The 20874-nt window shown below is 35.4% G+C and overlaps 2 protein-coding genes across 2 annotated transcripts in view; one reads left to right on the plus strand and one right to left on the minus strand.

The window, feature by feature from the left end:
• On the plus strand, positions 1-11494 carry LOC106167508 (uncharacterized). Its single transcript, XM_013546307.2, has 9 exons — positions 1-274; positions 496-576; positions 2064-2120; positions 2371-2466; positions 4792-5076; positions 5279-5418; positions 5553-6785; positions 7143-7191; positions 7963-11494. Exons 1-9 carry the CDS (start codon positions 127-129, stop codon positions 9324-9326), a joined length of 3453 nt encoding a protein of 1150 aa, XP_013401761.2. The 5' UTR covers positions 1-126; the 3' UTR covers positions 9327-11494.
• LOC106168728 (DIS3-like exonuclease 2) overlaps positions 11483-20874 on the minus strand; it is a 24274-nt gene continuing 14882 nt past the window's right edge. The window contains exons 16-24 of the mRNA XM_086995244.1: positions 17704-17811; positions 17092-17228; positions 16644-16767; positions 15981-16127; positions 15131-15278; positions 14695-14825; positions 14145-14249; positions 13623-13790; positions 11483-12680 (exon numbers count right to left, since the gene is read on the minus strand). Coding sequence (XP_086851370.1) covers positions 12648-12680; positions 13623-13790; positions 14145-14249; positions 14695-14825; positions 15131-15278; positions 15981-16127; positions 16644-16767; positions 17092-17228; positions 17704-17811 — 1101 coding nt within the window. The 3' untranslated portion in view covers positions 11483-12647. The remainder of the gene's footprint in view (positions 12681-13622; positions 13791-14144; positions 14250-14694; positions 14826-15130; positions 15279-15980; positions 16128-16643; positions 16768-17091; positions 17229-17703; positions 17812-20874) is intronic.

The raw sequence follows: 20874 nt of genomic DNA on the forward strand, positions 1-20874 counted from the left end.
AAAACTGCCTTGCTTAAAATTGCAGGTCAGTTTCCAGAGGAAATAAATAGACAAGACCCACTACTGCAAGAAGCATATCAACGAGCATGTAAGGATGGCTTTGAAAGAGTAAAGAGGGCCAGGGTGATGCTGCTGGGCCATTCTGGTGCAGGTAAAACACACCTGAGAAAGCGGCTTCTGGGGAAGGAATATGACGAAGATAAAGATCGAATAACTAATGGCATAGAAACTGACTACGTTCTTGTGAAGGAGGGTTGGAATTCAGATGAAGCTGGTAAGAATAACGGCAGTTATCCAGAGAGAAAATTGTTTTACTATTGAAATCCATTTATCACATTTGTTAGTCAAGAAACATAATTGTCTTTTAAAATTTATTTATTAAAATTTCTCACTGTTTATCATGTGTTAATTACTTCAGTAAATACAACATATGGGGCTTTGGAACAGAAAATAGATATTTCAAGACAAACAGTGAAATAATGTTTTTATATATAGAGTGTCATGGGCCAGCAATATCATGTTTGCTTGCTGAAAATACAAGAAAGATACATGAGGAAATCCGGGGAAGTTATGCAGGTAATTCCTTTGTGTGTATAAGAACTAACTACTAGAAATATTACTCGTATTCATAAGTGTCTTGATATATTAACTGCAGAAACATTTGCTAATGTGAAACAAGAAAACAATTATAAAAAACAAAAACTGCTTTTAGAATGTATGCTCTTATAATTTTCATAAATAATTTGAATTTTCAAATAAATGACTGCATGCAGAGTCCACAGAAATGTTACAACCCTTGGGTCGACTTGTGAAGGCAACTGGTGTACAAACAGAAGTTTTGTGACACTCAAAAGATGCAGTGCACTTATACACTAATACACAGAGATGTAGTATACTAATTTCAGGAACTTGAGTGAGCTTAAGTCAGTAGTTCCTATACACGTGATAAACAAAAAGAAGGAAACAAAAAAGAAAAACGAAAGAAAGAAAACAGGATGAAAAAAAAAAAAAAAACAAAGAATAGTTCAAATGATAAATCAAACCATAAGTCTGTCAGTGTTCAGCCATGTGTTTAAGCTTTGGTTCCGAAAAAGAATATGCGATCGAACAATAATGAAATCTTGGAGTTCTCTGTAACAATGTGATAGGAGGATTCTCAGTGACATTGCCACTTTCAAGGAATATTAAGTTTGTGGATAATGTTTCCATTATATTTTTATATTTAATTGGTCTGTCTGTCTGCCTCGTCACCTTGGCTGTTGCTGTTGCCATGGCTGTTGATGTCTGCCACATGATGTTTGCTCATGACTGCCAAACCAATTTTTTTTAAACTGAATTGCTTTGTTCGGTCAAAACGCAGGTTGCTTTTGAAAACTGGCATGATCGGTTTACATTTATGGTAGTTATTCTTCTTTTTGCACAATTTTGGTGTTGTTTGACCCATAACTTCCAAATCATATTTTTGTTTTACTTAAAATTAAGTGAGTGGCTTTGTTGTGTAAAGAGGTAGGTTGCTTTGGGAAATTGGCAGGGCCAGTTTACATTTAGGTTTAATATTCTGTTTTTTCTTCATGATAATTTCTTTTTTTAACACATGAGCATTTTATGTGGCTATTATAACCCATGGAATTGAATCACTTGTTTAATCGTCAATGTCCATGTTACCTGTAGTACATGATGTAAGATGGTAAGAGTGATTATGCTGTTTTAAAGCATGTCACAGTGCACCAGAATTAACCAAAATATTTTGTGCACTTTTTTCTGCATAATATCTGAACATTTGACAGCTTTGCTGCCTTGTCTCCTGTATGTTGTTTGTATATTTGCCAGCTGTGTTGTCTAGTTATCATTTATTTATTTTTTCATTTATTTATTAATTTTTTGTAATTTAATAATACTCCACTACCTTCTTTTAGTAAGAATGGTAAAATGTGATCCATCTAATTACATCATTACTGAAACTTTGTTTTATCCATATTTGTCTTACCTTGTTGTAGCAATGCTCTACCACACAGATAAGTTACTTTTTTACCTTTTAAGTCTCTGTGTACTTTTTTGACAAGCTTCATCCAAGCCTTCAGAAAAGCAGTCTGATGTTAATCAAGAAGAAATGATAACAGGTATATGAAAATATGACTATGTTTGAAAATCAAGCATTTTGTAAATATGAAGAAAAAAATCTGAATCATATATATTAAAAATGCAGTATATAAGAGTAAGATTGCATGTATCTGACATGCTTTGTAATTTTAAAAGTTTACAAGGATTATGCATAAAGATGCATGTGCTGTCCAAGAAGGCAAAAGAAAGGGTTGCGTTTTATATGTAATTTAGGCTTTAGATAACTCTATTTCTTTTTTTTATGGCAAGTTGCTCCAAGCCTATCCCATCTCACTCTAGAGGATGAGAACATCTTACAAGCAGAGGGACAAACTGTGGTGCATGCATCACAAGATAAGGGGTTGGGTATGTCTAGTTTTTTACAACTGAGGAATGTGTTGTAAATATTTTTGTACTTTATTATCTATTATCACCATACAGTAGCAAACCCTTGTGAACCTGGTACCTCTCTCCCTTCCTCAGCATCAATGGTTCCCCTTCTCCCTCTTTAAATTTAAAATACAACTGAGACATTTCACTAAGCAATTTTCTACTTTGTATCTTGATGCACTGCATAATGTTTAAAATATTCTTAAGTGGCAAAGTGTTTTAATAATAATTTTTTATTTCTTAAAAAACTCACTACACTTCTGTCTCACTGCTGATTAAAATAAAATTATCAGAATTACAAATATTCATATATTAAATACAAAAAACTGGGGTGAATAAAACAATTAAAATGATTAATGCTGGTTATTAGTAACAGTCTTATCCTATATATGTTTCCCCCACCCTACACCCAACCCAATATAGAGGTGCAAATGTAAATATATATTTAATACACAGATTAGAAACTGTAATGACTATTTTAAAGTCCCAGATGCAGAAGTTTGTTTCAAAGTTTCAGTGTCCTGGAAACATGAGGAATATAAAATAATTCATCATCTTACCCCAAAAAGGAACATATATGTTACTTTCCCAAAGGGAAAACTTCCAGCTGTGAAATCCTTTTACTCACTTTGAAAATTTGATCACCGCTAGTTTTCTTTTTTAATTTACTTCTTACAAGTTTAATGTTGTAAAAAAAACATGATATTCTTCTGTAAAGATCAAGTAATTATAAGTAATTTTTTGCTTGACTTAGTTTGTAAGCCAATGATTGTTATAAAAAGAAAAAAAGCAGACTATCTCTGCCCTAACTATATAGTGATTGCTTAGTAGGGCGAGTTAAGTCATTGAGAATACATTACTTCCAGAATTATCTTGAAAAATGTAGCAAGAAAAAATCAGTTTTATCCTAAAAGAAGTTGCCATAACAACAAAATGTACATGGTTACTCATCACTTTCTGACTATCTCTGGCTTTGCTATATACCGTTATACTGTGTGTTAAATTTAGGCTTCGTTCACATGAAAAGTCTATTTTCTAAATTCTATTTTCTATTCGCGGTATCTTATAATCATGGTGTGTGCCCTGAATATCCCGCGGCGTAATTACTGGCAGCGCGAGCCAGTTACTTAAAGTAACTTATAGTAACTGGCTTGCGCTGCCAGTAATTACGCCGCGGGATATTCAGTGCACAGACCATGATCATAAGATATACCGCGAATAGAAAATAGAATTTAGAAAATAGACATTGCATGTGAACAAAGCCTTAGTCTTTGCCTGCAAAGAAAACTTTGAAAATGTATCAAGAAAATGTGAAAAAAACAATCAGTTTTATCCTAAAACAAATTGCCAAAGCAACAAATTCAAATTTACATGGATACATTTTTCCTTATCTATGTCTGCCATGGGCACTAAAGAGTATGTGCAGGAGAGTTTGATTATAAACACACTGTGAAAAAAATTGATAGTATATGTTAAAGTACTTAAATTCCCCATATGGCTCAATAGTAATTGAAACTAAAATTCAAATCACATAGCAACAAAACTTATCCATTTTTAATCTTGATATTGATGCAAAAGGTTTAACTATACATGTAAAAAATTTAAAGAAAAATCTGTCAGAGAGAAATAATATACTACTAAGGACATTACAGCTGTACTGTAAATGAACTATTTTTTATTCGTTATGTCTGAAATGTCAAACTACACTTGAAAATACCACATAATTGTTTCATTCCATAAGATATTACCCGAGTACTTATTGCACCAAGTGCTTGGACAAGAAAACCTTTTTTGGACATTTTTCTGGGCGTCATACCATATACGTTACTACATTATAGCCATGACACAAAGCCCCCTGATTTACAGTTTAAATATTTATTTATACAAAAGTCATTACATCAGATATAATTGACCATGGCTGAATCACTATATTGGAACAAGTTACAAAAAATATAAATTATACCTCACCGAACGTACATTATCATTTAGGCTTCTTACATAATGGTATAGAAATGATAAAAATTACATGTATATACCCTGTACAATGTAGATGTAAAATTGAGACAGTCTTGGATTTTTGTTCTATACACGTGTTAATAAAAATTGAATATTTGTATTCATTTTATTTATTATTTATACTTAAGCATGTGAAATGCACCTCTTTATTGGGTTTGTGTGCTTATCATAGCATTTTATTGCATTTAAAACACTGTAGCTTTTAAATTTTATACTGTGTATAATACAACTAAATGATTTGATTTGCCTTTATTTCTTTTTAATACTGAGATATGATTTTTTTAGAAACTCAGCCCAGCCCTAATAGTTCCAATTTAAAAACAGAGGAGAATAAGGAGCTCCCATCTGATGTCTTTACACATTTGACAGAAAACGCATACGACATAGAGAATCCACCAGCTCGTCTAACAGTCTGGGATTTTGGAGGTCAAAGTGTGTATTACAACACCCACCACACCTTCCTTTCTTCCAGAGCTATTTACATTCTTGCCATTGATATGAGCCTTGATTTAACAGACAGGCTAGAAGACCAATGGCATAGTGCTGAACAATTCTCTGGAACTGTTCTTGGTAAGGAAGTCACTAGCTCACATGTATCAGCTAGTAAACATGATATACAACCAGTTGAACAAGTCATAAATGGAAGTTATCATACATAAGCCGAAAAACTTTCATACCGTTAGCTCATGGCCAACCTAGGTATATATGAAAAGTCAATTTTAAGGGCTCTGTAACTGATAGATAACTTTGTATTATGTGTGATATATTTCAGATTATACTGTTTATTGGATTGACACAATCCATACTTATGCATCACAGCAAGACAAAAGTGAAGATGGAGTATCATCCCCCCGAATAATCATCGTTTGCACACATAAAGACAAATACCTTGAAAATGTTCCCAAAGAAAGGGTAGGCATCAATATTGGAAAAATGAAGTATTCTGTCAAAATCCATCATGGCAATTAACTGGCTGATAAAATACATAATTGCGACCTGAACTATTTAACACCTAGGTATTATATATTTCTCCCATTCTCTTACAGCATGAAGAAAAAATAAATGCATACTTTTCTACATTGCGGCAGCATATACAACAGAAGAGGAGTGGTGTGCATGTTGATCCATGTTTTTTTGCAATTGACAACACATGTCAGGATGAAGATCATGAAATAACTGATCTTCGTCGATATGTTATGAAAATTGCTGAAAGCCAAAAATCTTGGGGAGAGAAGAACCCAATAAGATGGAGTAGATTAGAAGATGAGCTCGAGCTTCGTCAACCACCTGAGAAACGAAAAAAAAAGTTGATTCAGTATGGGGAGCTGAAAAAGTTAGCTCTTGAAGGTGGAATGCAGGATGAAAATGAGCTGAATTCATTCCTCCTGTTCCATCATGACATTGGAGATCTGTTGCACCCTCAGAGATTTGGAGATCTGTTGCACTCTCAGACAGTTGATCTCTCAGACATTGTCATTTTGAATCCATGGTGGCTGATAGACACATTCAAGTCTATTATTACGGTTGATAAACACCATGTCAAAACCAAAGGGTCTCTGTATTGGTTTGCATTAAAGATGGGCATCCTAGATGAAAGACTTTTGGATGAGCTATGGGGAGATGACAGTGAGTTGAAGCCCATATTAATCAGTGCAATGGTAAAATTCAACATTCTGTTAGAACAGAACCCCAGTACAACAGAAGAGCCTACTTGTCGACAGTTCTATGTGCCCACCTTACTCCCGATATACAAGAACCCAGCATCTGTGGTTGGTAGTGAAGACACACTATTCATACAAGGAAAAGATAACTTTATGCCACATGTGCTATTTAACCGGCTCACAGTGAAATTAGTCCAAAATAGCACATCAACTGGTAGGAAAGTTTTACGAAGAAGACGTGACTTTTTTCTCTTCAAAAATGAGCTGTACTATGATTATGCTGTATTTGCAATCGATCCACTGAGAGGTGCGCGCTGTGCATTGAGAAAGTCAATAGATTCCTCTTGCATTGAACTTATTCCCTTATATCCCCCAGGAGCTAAGTTTGACGCAACAATCCAAGGGGCATATGATAAGTTTAAGGGCCATGTTGTAACCGTACTTCAAGAGCTTATGAAATCTATCTGCCCACATTTGCAGCTTGAATGGTGTGTCAGAGATCCGAGAAATCCAAAGAAGCTAATGGCAATAGATCCGAAGGAGACTGATCTCACAGCATCCGGGTTACCAGAGGATTCAGTGTACAGACTATGGTTTATGCCAAGCTCTAGTGAGAAGGTAAGTTTTGAAATGAACATGTGCAGCAGTGAGGGTTCCATTGAGGGGGGGGGGAGTTATCCCAGTTTAGGAGAAATAAAATCATCAGTTGCAATTCACAAATAACAGTAAAATAAATACCGCTTTCACAAGTCATGAGAATGGGGTGTGTCACGGATCATGCAACATAATATGAATATTTCATGCATCCCAGAAAATAAAAATTAAGTGGCTTTCAGGGGTTACGAAAATGCCCTTTGGTTATAATCTCCTCAGTCATAAGTTAAACATGAATGTTAAATATATCTTTTTACATATGTTTTGTAAATAAATTAATAATGTAGCTCTCCGATTACTCCAGTTTGTTCTTTTAAATAGGTGCATGGTGCTTCTCCATCTGCTGTGAGATCATCAAGTGATGCTGGAGGTAAATAAAATTATCAGAACATAAAGCTATAAACACTTTTAAAATGAATTTCAAAAACAGCCTTAAATTGTTTGTCCTCTGTATATGACTTCAGTGTTGGTTGAAAAGGTTTGTAAAAGCTAATATATTATTGATAAATATTTAAAAGTGAAATATTTAAATTAAGTTCATGAAATTTCAAATAAGCACAATCAAAATCAAAAATCAAGAACATTGAAGTTGTCACATTGCTCTTAGCAAACAGAATTGTGCTTTTTAAAAATATTTAATTTAGTTAACGTCTTTAAATAAATAATCAAAATACAGTTGACTTGAGTTTACTGTTTAATCAATATGTAGACTTTTATATTAATTTTATAGTGACATCCTTATTTCTACATTATTTTAAAAAATGAAAAAAGGTAATAATAGACAAGTCACACTACAGTTACCTGTTCCATAACTATAATATATATTCTTAATTCTTTTAGTTTCAAATGGTTTGAAGTAATCAAATTTGCAGATTTACCAAAAAAGTTTTCCCTCCCTCCTTTCTGAAACTTCTATCCTGGCTCAGCATGAAAATTCCATTTGTAGGTGATTGAAACTTTTTCACGGGTGTTATGTCAATGGAAATAAGCTCGAATTTCAAATGATGCAACTACCCGTTTTTCGTATTTGGACATAATCCATAACGGATAATTCTCTGCTATAGTGGCTAGTTTAATGGATAGAACAGATTGTTTACATGTTATGTCATCTCATATATTAAACCTTCCATTGTTTTTGCAGATGCCATTGAAACAGCATGTAAGGGATTTCCACGTAAACCTGGTATTGTAACTGTCTTCCCAGCATGCAAAGCAAATGAGCATTACCCACCGTTTATTGCAGTGCTAGTGAGCATTGAATTTTGTGGAAATAAAGTCACAGAATATGAGGGATTCACTGTCAATTACTACTCCTGGGACATGCCAGATATGGAAGCACAGATAGCCCTTTTCTCCCAAGAAGCTGAAGAGAATCCAATTCCACCTGAAAAGTCTACTGAATTTGGACAAGTCATACAAAGAGTTTCACAAGGTCTCTTTGCCAATCATAGAAACCTAACAATTATTTCAGCATCTCCTGTTAAAGTGACAGGAGGTAAAATATCATGCATGCCATGTATAGTATTGTATTGTCACACAAAAGGTGTGGTACCACTTGGCGAGTCACTATTTCCAGAGTCAATTGAAGGTTTTCCTGTAGATGTACGTGAAGGTTATGTTTTGTTGTCCATGAACAACGGTCAGCCACAAAATCCAGCTGTGCACTTTGGTCAAAGCGCTGCTTTTTACAGTGACCCATTGAGGATGGGATGCGGTATTGGACGGAGAGGTTTGAACTTGACAGGGACGTTAGGAATGTTCGTAGAACATGAGGGGTCAACATGTTTCCTCACATGCTCCCACGTGTTAGGCATCCCACCACCTGCCATAGGTACTGAAGTCTGTCAACCTTCTGATGCAGATCAAGAAGCAAACCACCACAACAAGCTAGTAGGTGAGACTGTACACAGTTCAAGCAGAGCTAGAATTTGTGGTGTTGTCAAAGAACGGGTATTTAGGAATGTTGATATTAAAGGTGGACAATATGGAATTGATGCAGCTCTTATCACAGTCAAGGATAGAGGGACCTATGGGATTCCAGCAGGATTAGTTCCTCAAAGATTGCGAGATCTTAAGATTACAGAAAATAAATTAACCTTTACTAGGGAGGCGTATATTGAATGTAGTGAAGATTTAAGCACTCATGTTTTGTTCAAATGTGGTAGGACGACTGGTCTCACAAGTGGGAAGGCCACTTTTGTAGGTGGGGCTGCTTACCAGCCTTGCACTGTGGAGTACTGTAATAACGTGGGTTGGAAATTTCAAGACACCCTTTCATCCATGGTAGAGGTATGTGCACCTAGAGACAACAGCAGTGCCATGTTTGCTGACTGTGGAGACTCTGGTGCTGCAGTGTTCTATTTAAAGAATGGAAAACCCTATATAGTGGGAATGGTGGTGGCCAGGACCTCCTATTTCTCAGCCTTAATGTCACCCATTTGGCCAATATTAGAACATTTTAACATTGAATTACCAAGAGAAGAGGAAGATATGGAAACTGAGTGATCACCAACCGAAATTCTGTGAGAGAGCCTTCTGAACACATGGCTCAATTTTCGGACAAGACAGTCTAGAATTTCATTTAATTTTGGTATAGACTGAATGGTCATACTTTCCTGAAGCAATATGGAAACGTGTTAATGAAATATTAAAAAAGTGACAATTTTTGTCAGAAAATGGGATTTTCAGGTTTATCATAAGTGAAAAATCCTAAATAGCTAGAACTCTGTGCAGTATTGGTAGGAAGGAGCATACAGTTTTTTTTTAAATAATTTTCATAATTCTGCATGATTGCTACATTTAAGGACTAGTGGACTTTTAAAGTAACAGTACATAGGGATACTTACTACCTCAAAGCATCTTATTTTCCATTCAAGTAGTAGCTATTATATCAATGACATTAGGTCAATTTTTACTTAATAATCCGGTTCATAAAGTTGGTCCTTTGAGACAATTTAAAGATACATACAAAGTCAATTTTTTGTCATAAAAACCAACCAAATTCCAGCATATGGTTTCAAGTAGTATAACTAAGAGAATTACCAAAAGGCATTGTTTAATTTTACCCGAAAGTGATGTCTGAACAGATTTTTCTCCTAGCCTTCTATGCTGTATGTCAATGGGGCAGAAAAGTACTGTAGGTCACGAAAGTAGGTTAAATTGACAACCAAAAATTTAAAGAAAAGAGCACTCTAAAGCTCTTTTATGGCTGATCGGGTGATTTATTCAGTTTATCCCTTGGCATGTCAAATTTATTAGAGTTGTATAAGAAACTAGTAGAAGTGGTTTACATGTGTTATTGGGAATCCACGCTCCACCGATGCTTGGTTCGTATGTACCTTTAAGGAAAGGAATAATTTCTCATTTTTATGACAGAAATCTTACCATAAAACTAAATATTCACTTATATATTTTAAAAAACTATTTTGTAATTTTTGTAGTCTTTAGTACATTACATAATATTATTGTAAGAATGTAAATACTGGTATGTATTCATAATTTCACACAAGATTTGTTGTGAAGTACAAATCGTACTTAGAAGGCAGAAATCCCAAGTAGTGTGTTTAAGTTAATCTCATATCCCAGACTCCATGTAGTGTTGTGAATTTTATTCAATGAAATGTTGTTTACAACATTGGGTGCATAATTTTTCTATCCCATTAAAAATATTAAATATCAAGTAAGGCTTGGAATTTCTGACTTAATTCTCTTTGAGAATGGGTTCACATAAGGCAGAATTTGTAATTTTCATATTTTATAGGATAAGAGACTTACCTTTTGTGACTAGTTGTGTAGCATTGTGGTTTAAACATTTTGGTCTTGAAATTAGTTTTTGAGGGCCAAAAATCTTGAAAAGGGTATCCATTACCCTGAAGTAGTTTTTGTTTCATCAGTTTCGTTGTTGTTCATATTTTTTTCACAAGCATTGTTCACATATTGTTATTATTATTATATTATTATATTATTGAAGCAAACCCAAGTGTTGCAGAGATGGTGTTAAGGAATGAAGGTTAAATATTAAGATGCGTTACAACATGATGTTTCATTACGCACTTATTTTACGAAATCAATCTTAAATTAGCATATAAGGTCAGCAAGTACAGGAAAAACTTGAAGAGCTTTTGGAAACCTCTTTGCAAAGATATTTTAAAATTGAATCATAGATGACTGTTTAAACAGGAAAATCAACTACAGAATAAAATGGAAGTTTAAGTTGAGAAAAGCGTTGGACCTTCTTCGAGATCCAACATCATTTTTTGTTTAATTAACCTCAAGGTTAATCTCAATTTCACAACTATATGTCAGTGTCTTGTTGAACCTCTATCATTTTCTTCAGACAGATGTTCTCATTTACAATATTGGGATTGTGAATATTTTAGGTGATTGGAAAAAATGCAGATTTATAAAAGTTTAAGAGATGTTATTTTGAGGGTCTTTCATTTCGAATGTTGGAGTAGAACAGCTGTTACATTGTGGTATGAGCAATTTTGGTCAAAAATTATTTTTATATACATTGTATGATGCATTATTTCACGCAGTTTATCAATTATTGTTTTCAAATTATTCTAGCCCGTTTATAAAAACTTAAAAATTCATGTCAAACCTGCAACATTCATCTTAGTATCTGGTTTGTAAAACCAGCACAAGCTTGGAGAAATAAATTATGAAAAATTCTTTTTTATTTCTGTTTAACTTTTACTTGAAATCTGCCTCAATTGTTTTCCTTACGTAACCCCTTCTATGAGAACACCACTCAGAAAGACAGTTTACAAGTCGACAACAATATTAATGCAATAATTCACATCAATAAATATTCATCAGTTTGATAGTTATCAACATAGGAAAGTTGACAAAAATCTTCAATCCACACACAGATTATCAGTATTGTTCCCTCAAGTCTTAAAATTTTTGTTTTCGGCTGTGCAAATTGTTCCACCTCTTCACATTAACTATCAGAATATTTCAATACTTTTCATTAAATGTTAAAAATATACAGATAGTTTAGTTAAACTAGTGGGGCTTATAATTGTACATAAAATGCATCTTCCCACAGAAATGTTACAGTAACAAAACAAAACATGTAGGTAAATTATAAATCCAGTAGAGCTGCTGCAAACTATGCTGAAAACTTTGCCACAGTGCACCTTTTTTCTTTCAAACTTTAAAAACTCACATTTTTACTTTTTGCAATAAAAAAAAACATGCTCAATTTTTTTAAGTGATTATAACTGACGAACAACCATTCATTCCGATAAAAATGGCTGCCTTTTATAAAACCTACCATATGGCTGCTCTCCATTCCAATGGACGACCAATTGAAACAAGATAGCTAGGCTCTCTGCTTTCAATAACAAGTTGTTCAATTTTTCCACTTATCTAATAAAAAAAATTCATATAGAGAAGAATTACAGCATTGGCTGTGAAGCAACAAAATAATTACAATGAGAGGCATTTGATTTCGTAATAATTTTACAGAAAAATTTCCGCAGGTAAAGCACTAAAATGTAAAATTCTTTTAAATAATTCAAACTTTCATTAAAAAACATTACAATTAAAATTAATATCTCTTTAGGTGTCAGAAACATTCACTGATAAAATTCAAAAACTGAGAATGGAAATATTGATGAACCAGAAGATACCAACTTCTCTCCACAGTCAATAAGATACATCAACTCTCACAAAAATATACAATAAATGTCTTATATTCCCAGATTTGGTAAAATTTTCCAAATTATCTTTCAACTGTTTAGGGAATTGCCATTTTCCATAACTCTCTTGTACATCGAAATAAAAGAACATGTAATCTTAATGGTAGCTGTGGATCTTCTATAAGGTCTCCACTGGTCTATGTACTGTGGCCTGGAAAGAGAATACCAAAGTCGTCAGTATGGTCACAGAGTGTTCGGCTACTTAATTTGCTTATACTGGTAACAATGAATCTATTTTATCTTAATATTTATAACAATGCAAACCTTAAACATAATCACAGTTGTCAATTGCAACGGTGGGGATCAGTTGCAATAATTGACGTATTACGTATATCAATTTGACAAGTATCTCAAACAGTGCAGTGCATGTTGTACTATACTTGAGGAATTACTAACCAAACACACAACTACCTGCACAAGGATTTGGAGTTGCATTATATCTAAAATCTGAGTGATCTGACACCCACCACACAGAATTAAAGATATATTAAAGACACGCAGAAAACTTTTCAGAATGGGCGGACATTTGGACCAGCAGTAATGAAAAACTTACCGGACCGAATGGATTTTTGTCGGACCAAAAATCGGTAGCTTATTTTGTTTGTGAATGTGATAGGTTTGAAATGGAGGGGAAAAACGCTTTGGGTTTCATATAATTTTATTAGTGAAGTATGTCGAATGATGACTGTAAATTCAAAATTGTGGTTCTTAAAACTCTTGTTGGTCCTTTGGACCGACCAAGTCCAATTTTTTACCAGCCCAGACAAATTTTCCCGGTTATGACCGATGGGACCGACAGTTTCAGCATGTCTGATATTAGAGATATTGATTCTTCTTACCCACTTTCTGACTTACCCCCCCTCCCCTTTGAGAGTTAGGAGATATAAATAACTTACAACCATTCTTGATGAGCCTCCCCCCCCCCCCCAGGGCCACGCATCCATCCACCGTTTTAGATAATAACCAATACTTCCTATGCATTTTTGATTGACATCTCACCCCTCCCCCTTATAAACTACTTTATATTCATGATCAACATTCCAGATGACCTCCTCCCCCCTCCCTCTCCACAGGCCTGAAAACAATTACTTACACTCCACTTCAGAGGCTGGTCATCAGCCTTAAGAATACACTGGACATGAGTGAAGATGGTCACTTTCTGAGTGACCTCCCTGGGATGGTCATCATCTGGGGCCCACACCAGGGTCAGCTCAGGACATTTACGGACCTTCTGGTAGGAGAAACTGCTCAGGGGAAGTTTCTGGAAACACGAAGCAATACTCTTTATCATATAAAAAGATGTACTCAGTTTGCACATCAGCAATGAAACTGTTCAAAAGAAGAATTACATTACAATTATATACATATAATTTAAAGTGACTGAAAAAGTTAGTGAAGGAAAGCACTAAATACACATACACCAAGGGCAGATCGAGAGACAATATCTGAGTCTTCCAAATTATCTTTGATCCATCCTCCATTTTTGATCATCTTCCAACAGAAAAAATTAGATCGCCATCAATGTTAACTTCAAAAATTCTGACTATCTACCAGAATACACCTTCCATCTTCCCCTACAGACAAGCATAGATAAAGTGTCCACTTTTGTACTCACATCACAGTACACTCTCTTTACCACTCCCAGCTTTAGCACCAAAACATCAAAACCCTTGTCCAGGACCCCCATCACCATCCCTTGTTCCTCAAGTGGACCACACTCCTGGAAATAGTAAGGTAAGACAAATTCATATATATCTCATCTCTTGTTCCTCCAGAGGGCCAAATTCCTGGAAGACATAAAGTAAGACAAAGTCAGATATATCCTATAACTTGTTCTTCTAGTGGACCACACTCCTGAGAGAGAAATAAGGTAACACTTAAATCAACTTTTACTCCACTCTTGTGATATGTCCTATCCATTGGTAATGACATTTAGTAACCCTTTTGAGCTAAAAAAAGAAAATGATACATGACAAAGTATATCTGTACAGTGGAAACCTGTTAAAAAAACTAAAAAACACTTTACAATGGCGTTCTTCTTCAATCTCATTTGCCATTGGCTGCATAAGAGGACAAGAAAAATACCCTTGGAATAATGATACCTAATATACACTAAACAGAACATATTTTCCAATTCCAATTTAAGATAAACTGGCTATTCTCACCTTGACAAATATGGCAAAGAACATGTCACTGCTGAGCTCCTGGACCTGTTTGGAAGCATTCTTCCTGTCATTGCAGTGCTCTGCCTGTCTCTGTATGGACTCCTTGGACTTCCTGGGAGGGTCACAGTAACCTGGAATATAGTGTTCTGGTGATAAAAAGGTGCTGGTTTAACATAGTACTTTGGCATGTAAGTAGCATTAAGACAATATCAAACACTAAAGGAGCAGTTTGCACTACAACACCCAGCAATTTGTTTGCTATTACACTTAGTAACCCAAACCGGCCCCCAGCAGTCTCTGTGGTATGACAAAGAACACTTACCAAGACAGGCCCCCAGCAGTCTGACATAGGACACATACTGAGGCAAACTGAAAGCAGTATGACATAGAACACTTACCCAGACAGTCACCCAGCAGTCCGACATAGAACACTTACCCAGACAGGCACCCAGCAATCTGTGCACAATGACATCAGCATATCTCCTGATTGGGGAGGTGAAGTGAGTGTAGAGAGGAACACTGAGGGCATAGTGTCTGAATGCGTCCTCATCATCAATACAGCCAGTGCAGAAATAACGGGCAGTCTGAAACACATGGTGGAAGGGAAATGTTTCACTCATTTCATTGATTATTGCTTTAACATCTTAGGCTCCGTTCACATAGAAATCTATTATCTAAAAATCTAAAAGTCTATTTGCAGTATATTGTGATCACGGTCTGTGCCTTGAATACCCCATGGCCAGTTATTTCCAAAGCTGTAATTAATTCTCTGCGCTGCCAATAATTACTCCCCGAGGTATCCAGGGCACAGACCATGATCACAAAATACCGAAAATAGATTTTTAGATTTTTAGAAAATAGATTTCCATGTGAACAGAGCCTTACTCTCTCTCTCTCTCTCATTTAGAATTTGATGTCAAAAATATAGTAAACTGAGATAGAAATGTTAATATGTTGACAATTATAACAGTATCCATTCAAAATGTCTATTAAGTGCTTACCCATACCTGTCCACAGAAAAATCTCTGCCCCCTAATCCCCCTCCCACCCCTCCAAGACAGAACTTTCCTTACGATCACTAATTTAATTAGTGTTATACATGTAACTTTCCCCTAACCCACCCTAGCCATGTTGTATATACACACAGCACACACAATTACTCTTACTGACACACACACACACATACATACATACACATTCTTACTCTAATTCACTAACACACACACATGCACCCCTGTGCACGCGAGCATACACACACACACACACACACACACACCAGTACCCACCTGCATTGGCTTAGAGCAGAGGACAGTGAGTATCTGTGTTTTGGCCTTGGACCAGATATCATCATCACAGTACGCTGCCAGGGACTCCTGCAGGGCCCCTGAACTACTGGCATCTATGGGGATGCCCATGTTACTGCAGAGCTCCACCTGAAATCAAAGTTTACAGAACTAAAATATCAAATTATAATTTGTGTTCTTGTAAGAATTATCAGACACAGCCTCTCAGTTATCAATAAACCAAGTGAGTAGGACATACCAAAGATTACCCCTCTCACAGAAATTTTCAATGATAAACTTTAATGATATTCAATTCTACTATAGAATGCATTTCAGAATGAGAATGTTACTGCACAGCTCAGCCTGAAATAAGTTTAAAACGCATGGTATATTAATCAAGTGTGTTTTCTTATGGCATTTCACATATATTAAAGAAAATATTTCTGTATGGGAAAGTCCACGTTACAGCAGAGCACAATCTAAAATCAGAACCTAAAATGTCAACTGCAGAGCATGACCTAAAATCAGAATTTTTTTACTAAGGTTAAATGGTCACATCTTACCCAATCAGATACAGTGTTACAGCACTCTCATAGAATTCTTAGTCAACAATGCCTGGGAACTGACTCAAGTCTTTTTGTATATGAAACTGGAGCAAGTACCTACCAGATCATTCACCATCTTCGTCTGTGGTGGGGGATGGCGTCTAAGCAGAGATTTCTCGGGATAGCTGCCGTATATCTTGTGCGCTACAGCCATGTTGGCGAGCAACATAAACTCCTCTATCAGTCTGGAGAGAGAAAATCATGTTAGGAGCATAGATCTTGTTTTAAGACAATGTCAAGTTGGTCCCACAGTTCAGTCTGTATAACATATTCTTTTATCAAAATGGTATGTCTTTATACTATATAAATCACAAATGTATAGCAGTGCTATCCTATAGTTGCAATTCATTGTATTATGTCTTGTTTTGTTTAGTATTGTATTTTATTGCACTGCCTTGTTTTGTTTTATTGTGTTGCACTTCATTGTATTGTATTGTATTGTATTGTATTGTATTGTATTGTATTGTATTGTATTGTATTGTATTGTTATGTGATGCCTTGTATTGTACCTGTTGCTGTCTTTCTGCTGATAAACAGAGTAGCCACAGGGCAGTCCGGTCTCTTTATCCAGGACATACTGTAGCTTGACCTGGTCAAGGCGGAGAGCACCATTATCAAACCGCCTGCGCCTCAGATTTACAGCCATCTGATATCAAAGATGAAAAGGAAAGTGTTATTATTGTTAAAATTATTAGGATAGTGAGTTTATATAATAAAAGCAGCCTTGTTTGGCCAAATCACGAACAATCGATAGTCTTTGTAGCCTTCTCTCTTGTTATGAATGGGACTTTATAAGTTTGTGGTACACTGGGACGGAGGAGACATAAATAATAAGTGTGTTTTTTATTATGTTTCATTGCTGAATGTGAGCATTGGTTCAAAGATGTGGTATAAAAATCTTCACTGTTAACTGTGTGCATTTTTATGTTTAACTAGAAGCAGTTTTACTGAAATAGCCCACAGAGCAAAGGCCCTGTGTAGCAAAAGAGTCCAAAACTTGACTATCAGTGTCATAGAATTTCTCTTTTAAAGAACTTCTCTCTTTATATTAAAGTCTTTTCAAGCAGTAAGTACAAAGGAAAACTTTTTGGCAAATAAGGAAAAAGTTGGAAGCCACCCACTTTCTGTAAATCCAGGACTTTCTGTTTGATCTGGTCTATTGTAAAACCCTCACTGATTGGTGGAAACTCCTCCAAGGTCCACTTCCTGTCTGGTTCCTCTATAAAACCCTGGAACAAAATATATGTCATATGTATGTTTCATTCATTTCCATACGAGTTCTTTCTTAAATGAGTATGACCAAACAACTTCAATAAACAAATACATAACAAACTAGAGGATCAGAGAGGCGATACCGCCTCCGGATATTGTACCACCAGCTGGAGTAAGCGCATTCGTATGGACCCCCCCCTCCAAAAAGGGACACCATCACCAGTCTTGTGCTTGACAAGCTCTATAAAATGCAATCAAAAGGAGTTCTCAAAATATACAAAAAAATTTAATTAAAAATGGTCAGTATATGACTTTCTATTCAACTTCAATAGTAACTATGGACCTATCTCTGCCAGTTTTGGAGATATAAGGGACTAAATGTTATAATTTTGCAGTTACCATAATGTGCCATAAATTTCCTACAGCAAAAATTAATCAAAATAAAGAAAAGGTCATTTTGGTCAAAATTCTTGAAATGGGAGGTGCTCTGAAGTTCCAGAAGTTCTAATTTGATGAAATAATGTCATTTTTGACCACAAGTTGCCTGCTTTGCCAAGCCTTATGTTTTATTTTTCCAGAGTTCAAAATTTATTATCCATTACCGTACTGCACATTTTGCTTTCACCACCAATATGTACTTTTTGATACAGTGTAAATTTGGAGATAAAAGGGAAGCAAAATTTGCAAAGTTCAGTTCATGGTGAAAAGTAGATCAAAGGTCAATTTCAAGGTCACATTCAGATTGCCAGTATGACTTCCTATTCAATACAACAGTAACTATGGACCTATCTCTGCCAGTTTTGGAGATAAAAGGGAAGCAAAATTTGCAAAGTTCAGTTCATGGTGAAAAGTAGGTCAAAGGTCAATTTCAAGGTCACAGTAAGATTGCCAGTATATGACTTCCTATTCAACCTCAATAGTAACTATGGACCTATCTCTGCCAGTTTTGGAGATATAAGGGACTAAATGTTATAATTTTGGAGTTACCATAATGTGCCATAAATTTCCTACAGAAAAAATTAATCAAAATAAAGAAAAGGTCATTTTGGTCAAAATTCTTGAAATGGGAGGTGCTCTGAAGTTCCAGAAGTTCTAATTTGATGAAATAATGTCATTTTTGACCACAAGTTGCCTGCTTTGCCAAGCCTTATGTTTTGTTTTTCTGGAGTTCAAAATTAATTATCCATTACCGTACTGCACATTTTGCTTTCACCACCAATATGTACTTTTTGATACAGCGTAAATTTGGAGATAAAAAGGAAGCAAAATTTACAAAGTTCAGTTCATGGTGAAAAGTAGGTCAAAGGTCAATTTTAAGGTCACATTTAGATTGCCAGTATATGACTTCCTATTCAACTTCAATAGTAACTATGGACCTATCTCTGCCAGTTTTGGAGATAAAAGGGAAGCAAAATTTGCAAAGTTCAATTCATGGTGAAAAGTGGGTTAAAGGTCAATTTGAAGGTCACAGTAAGATTGCCGGTATATGACTTCCTATTCAATACAATAGTAACTATGGACCTATCTCTGCCAGTTTTGGAGATAAAAGGGAAGCAAAATTTGCAAAATTCAATTTATGGTGAAAAGTAGGTCAAAGGTCAATTTCAAGGTCACATTTAGATTGCCAGTATATGACTTCCTATTCAACTTCAATAGTAACTATGGACCTATCTCTGCCAGTTTTGGAGATAAAAGGGAAGCAAAATTTGCAAAGTTCAATTCATGGTGAAAAGTAGGTCAAAGGTCAATTTGAAGGTCACAGTAAGATTGCCAGTATATGACTTCCTATTCAACTTCAATAGAAACTATGGACCTATCTCTGCCAGTTTTGGAGATAAAAGGGAAGCAAAATTTGCAAAGTTCAGTTCATGATGAAAAGTAGGTCAAAGGTCAATTTCAAGGTCACAGTAAGATTGCCAGTATATGACGACCTATTCAAGTTCAATAGTAATTATGGACCTATCTCTGCCAGTTTTGGAGATAAAAGGGAAGCAAAATTTGCAAAGTTCAGTTCAAGGTTAAAAGTACGTCAAAGGTCAATTTCAAGGTCACATTTAGATTGTCAGTATATGACTTCATATTCAAGTTCAATAGAAACTATGGACCTATCTCTGCCAGTTTTGGAGATAAAAGGGAAGCAAAATTTGCAAAGTTCAATTCATGGTGAAAAGTAGGTCAAAGGTCAATTTCAAGGTCACATTTAGATTGCCAGTATATGACTTCCTATTCAACTTCAATAGTAACTATGGACCTATCTCTGCCAGTTTTGGAGATAAAAGGGAAGCAAAATTTGCAAAGTTCAATTTATGGTGAAAAGTAGGTCGAAGGTCAATTTCAAGGTCACATTTAGATTGCCAGTATATGACTTCCTATTCAACTTCAATAGTAACTATGGACCTATCTCTGCCAGTTTTGGAGATAAAAGGGAAGCAAAATTTGCAAAGTTCAGTTCATGGTGAAAAGTAGGTCAAAGGTCAATTTCAAGGTCACAGTAAGATTGCCAGTATATGACTTCCTATTCAACTTCAATAGTAACTATGGACCTATCTCTGCCAGTTTTGGAGATATAAGGGACTAAATGTTATAATTTTGGAATTACCTTAATGTGCCATAAATTTCCTACAGCAAAAATTAATTAAAATAAAGAAAAGGTCATTTTGGTCAAAATTCTTGAAATGGGAGGTGCTCTGAAGTTCCAGAAGTTCAAATTTGATGAAATAATGTCATTTTTGACCACAAGTTGTCTGCTTTGCCAAGCCTTATGTTTTATTTTTCCAGAGTTCAAAATTTATTATCCATTACCGTACTGCACATTTTGCTTTCACCACCAATATGTACTTTCTGATACAGCATAACTTGAAAACCGTACAGAATACAAAAAAACGGAGACCACCTCCAGTGTTGGGCTTTACATGCTCTACAAAATGCAAAAAAGAATGGGTCTCTAGCATTAACGGTTCCCGAATTAGAGACAGTTTTCAGTTTCGCCATCTTATGGCCGCTACTCCGGTGAAAATGCACTGATTGACCCCAAATTCACGGAGATGAAGGATGACCTGAAGGGTAACACTTTCCAATAA

This window comes from Lingula anatina, chromosome 9 (genome assembly GCF_051362555.1).
Source record: "Lingula anatina isolate TDL-2025a chromosome 9, LinAna3.0, whole genome shotgun sequence".
NCBI lineage: Eukaryota > Metazoa > Brachiopoda > Lingulata > Lingulida > Lingulidae > Lingula > Lingula anatina.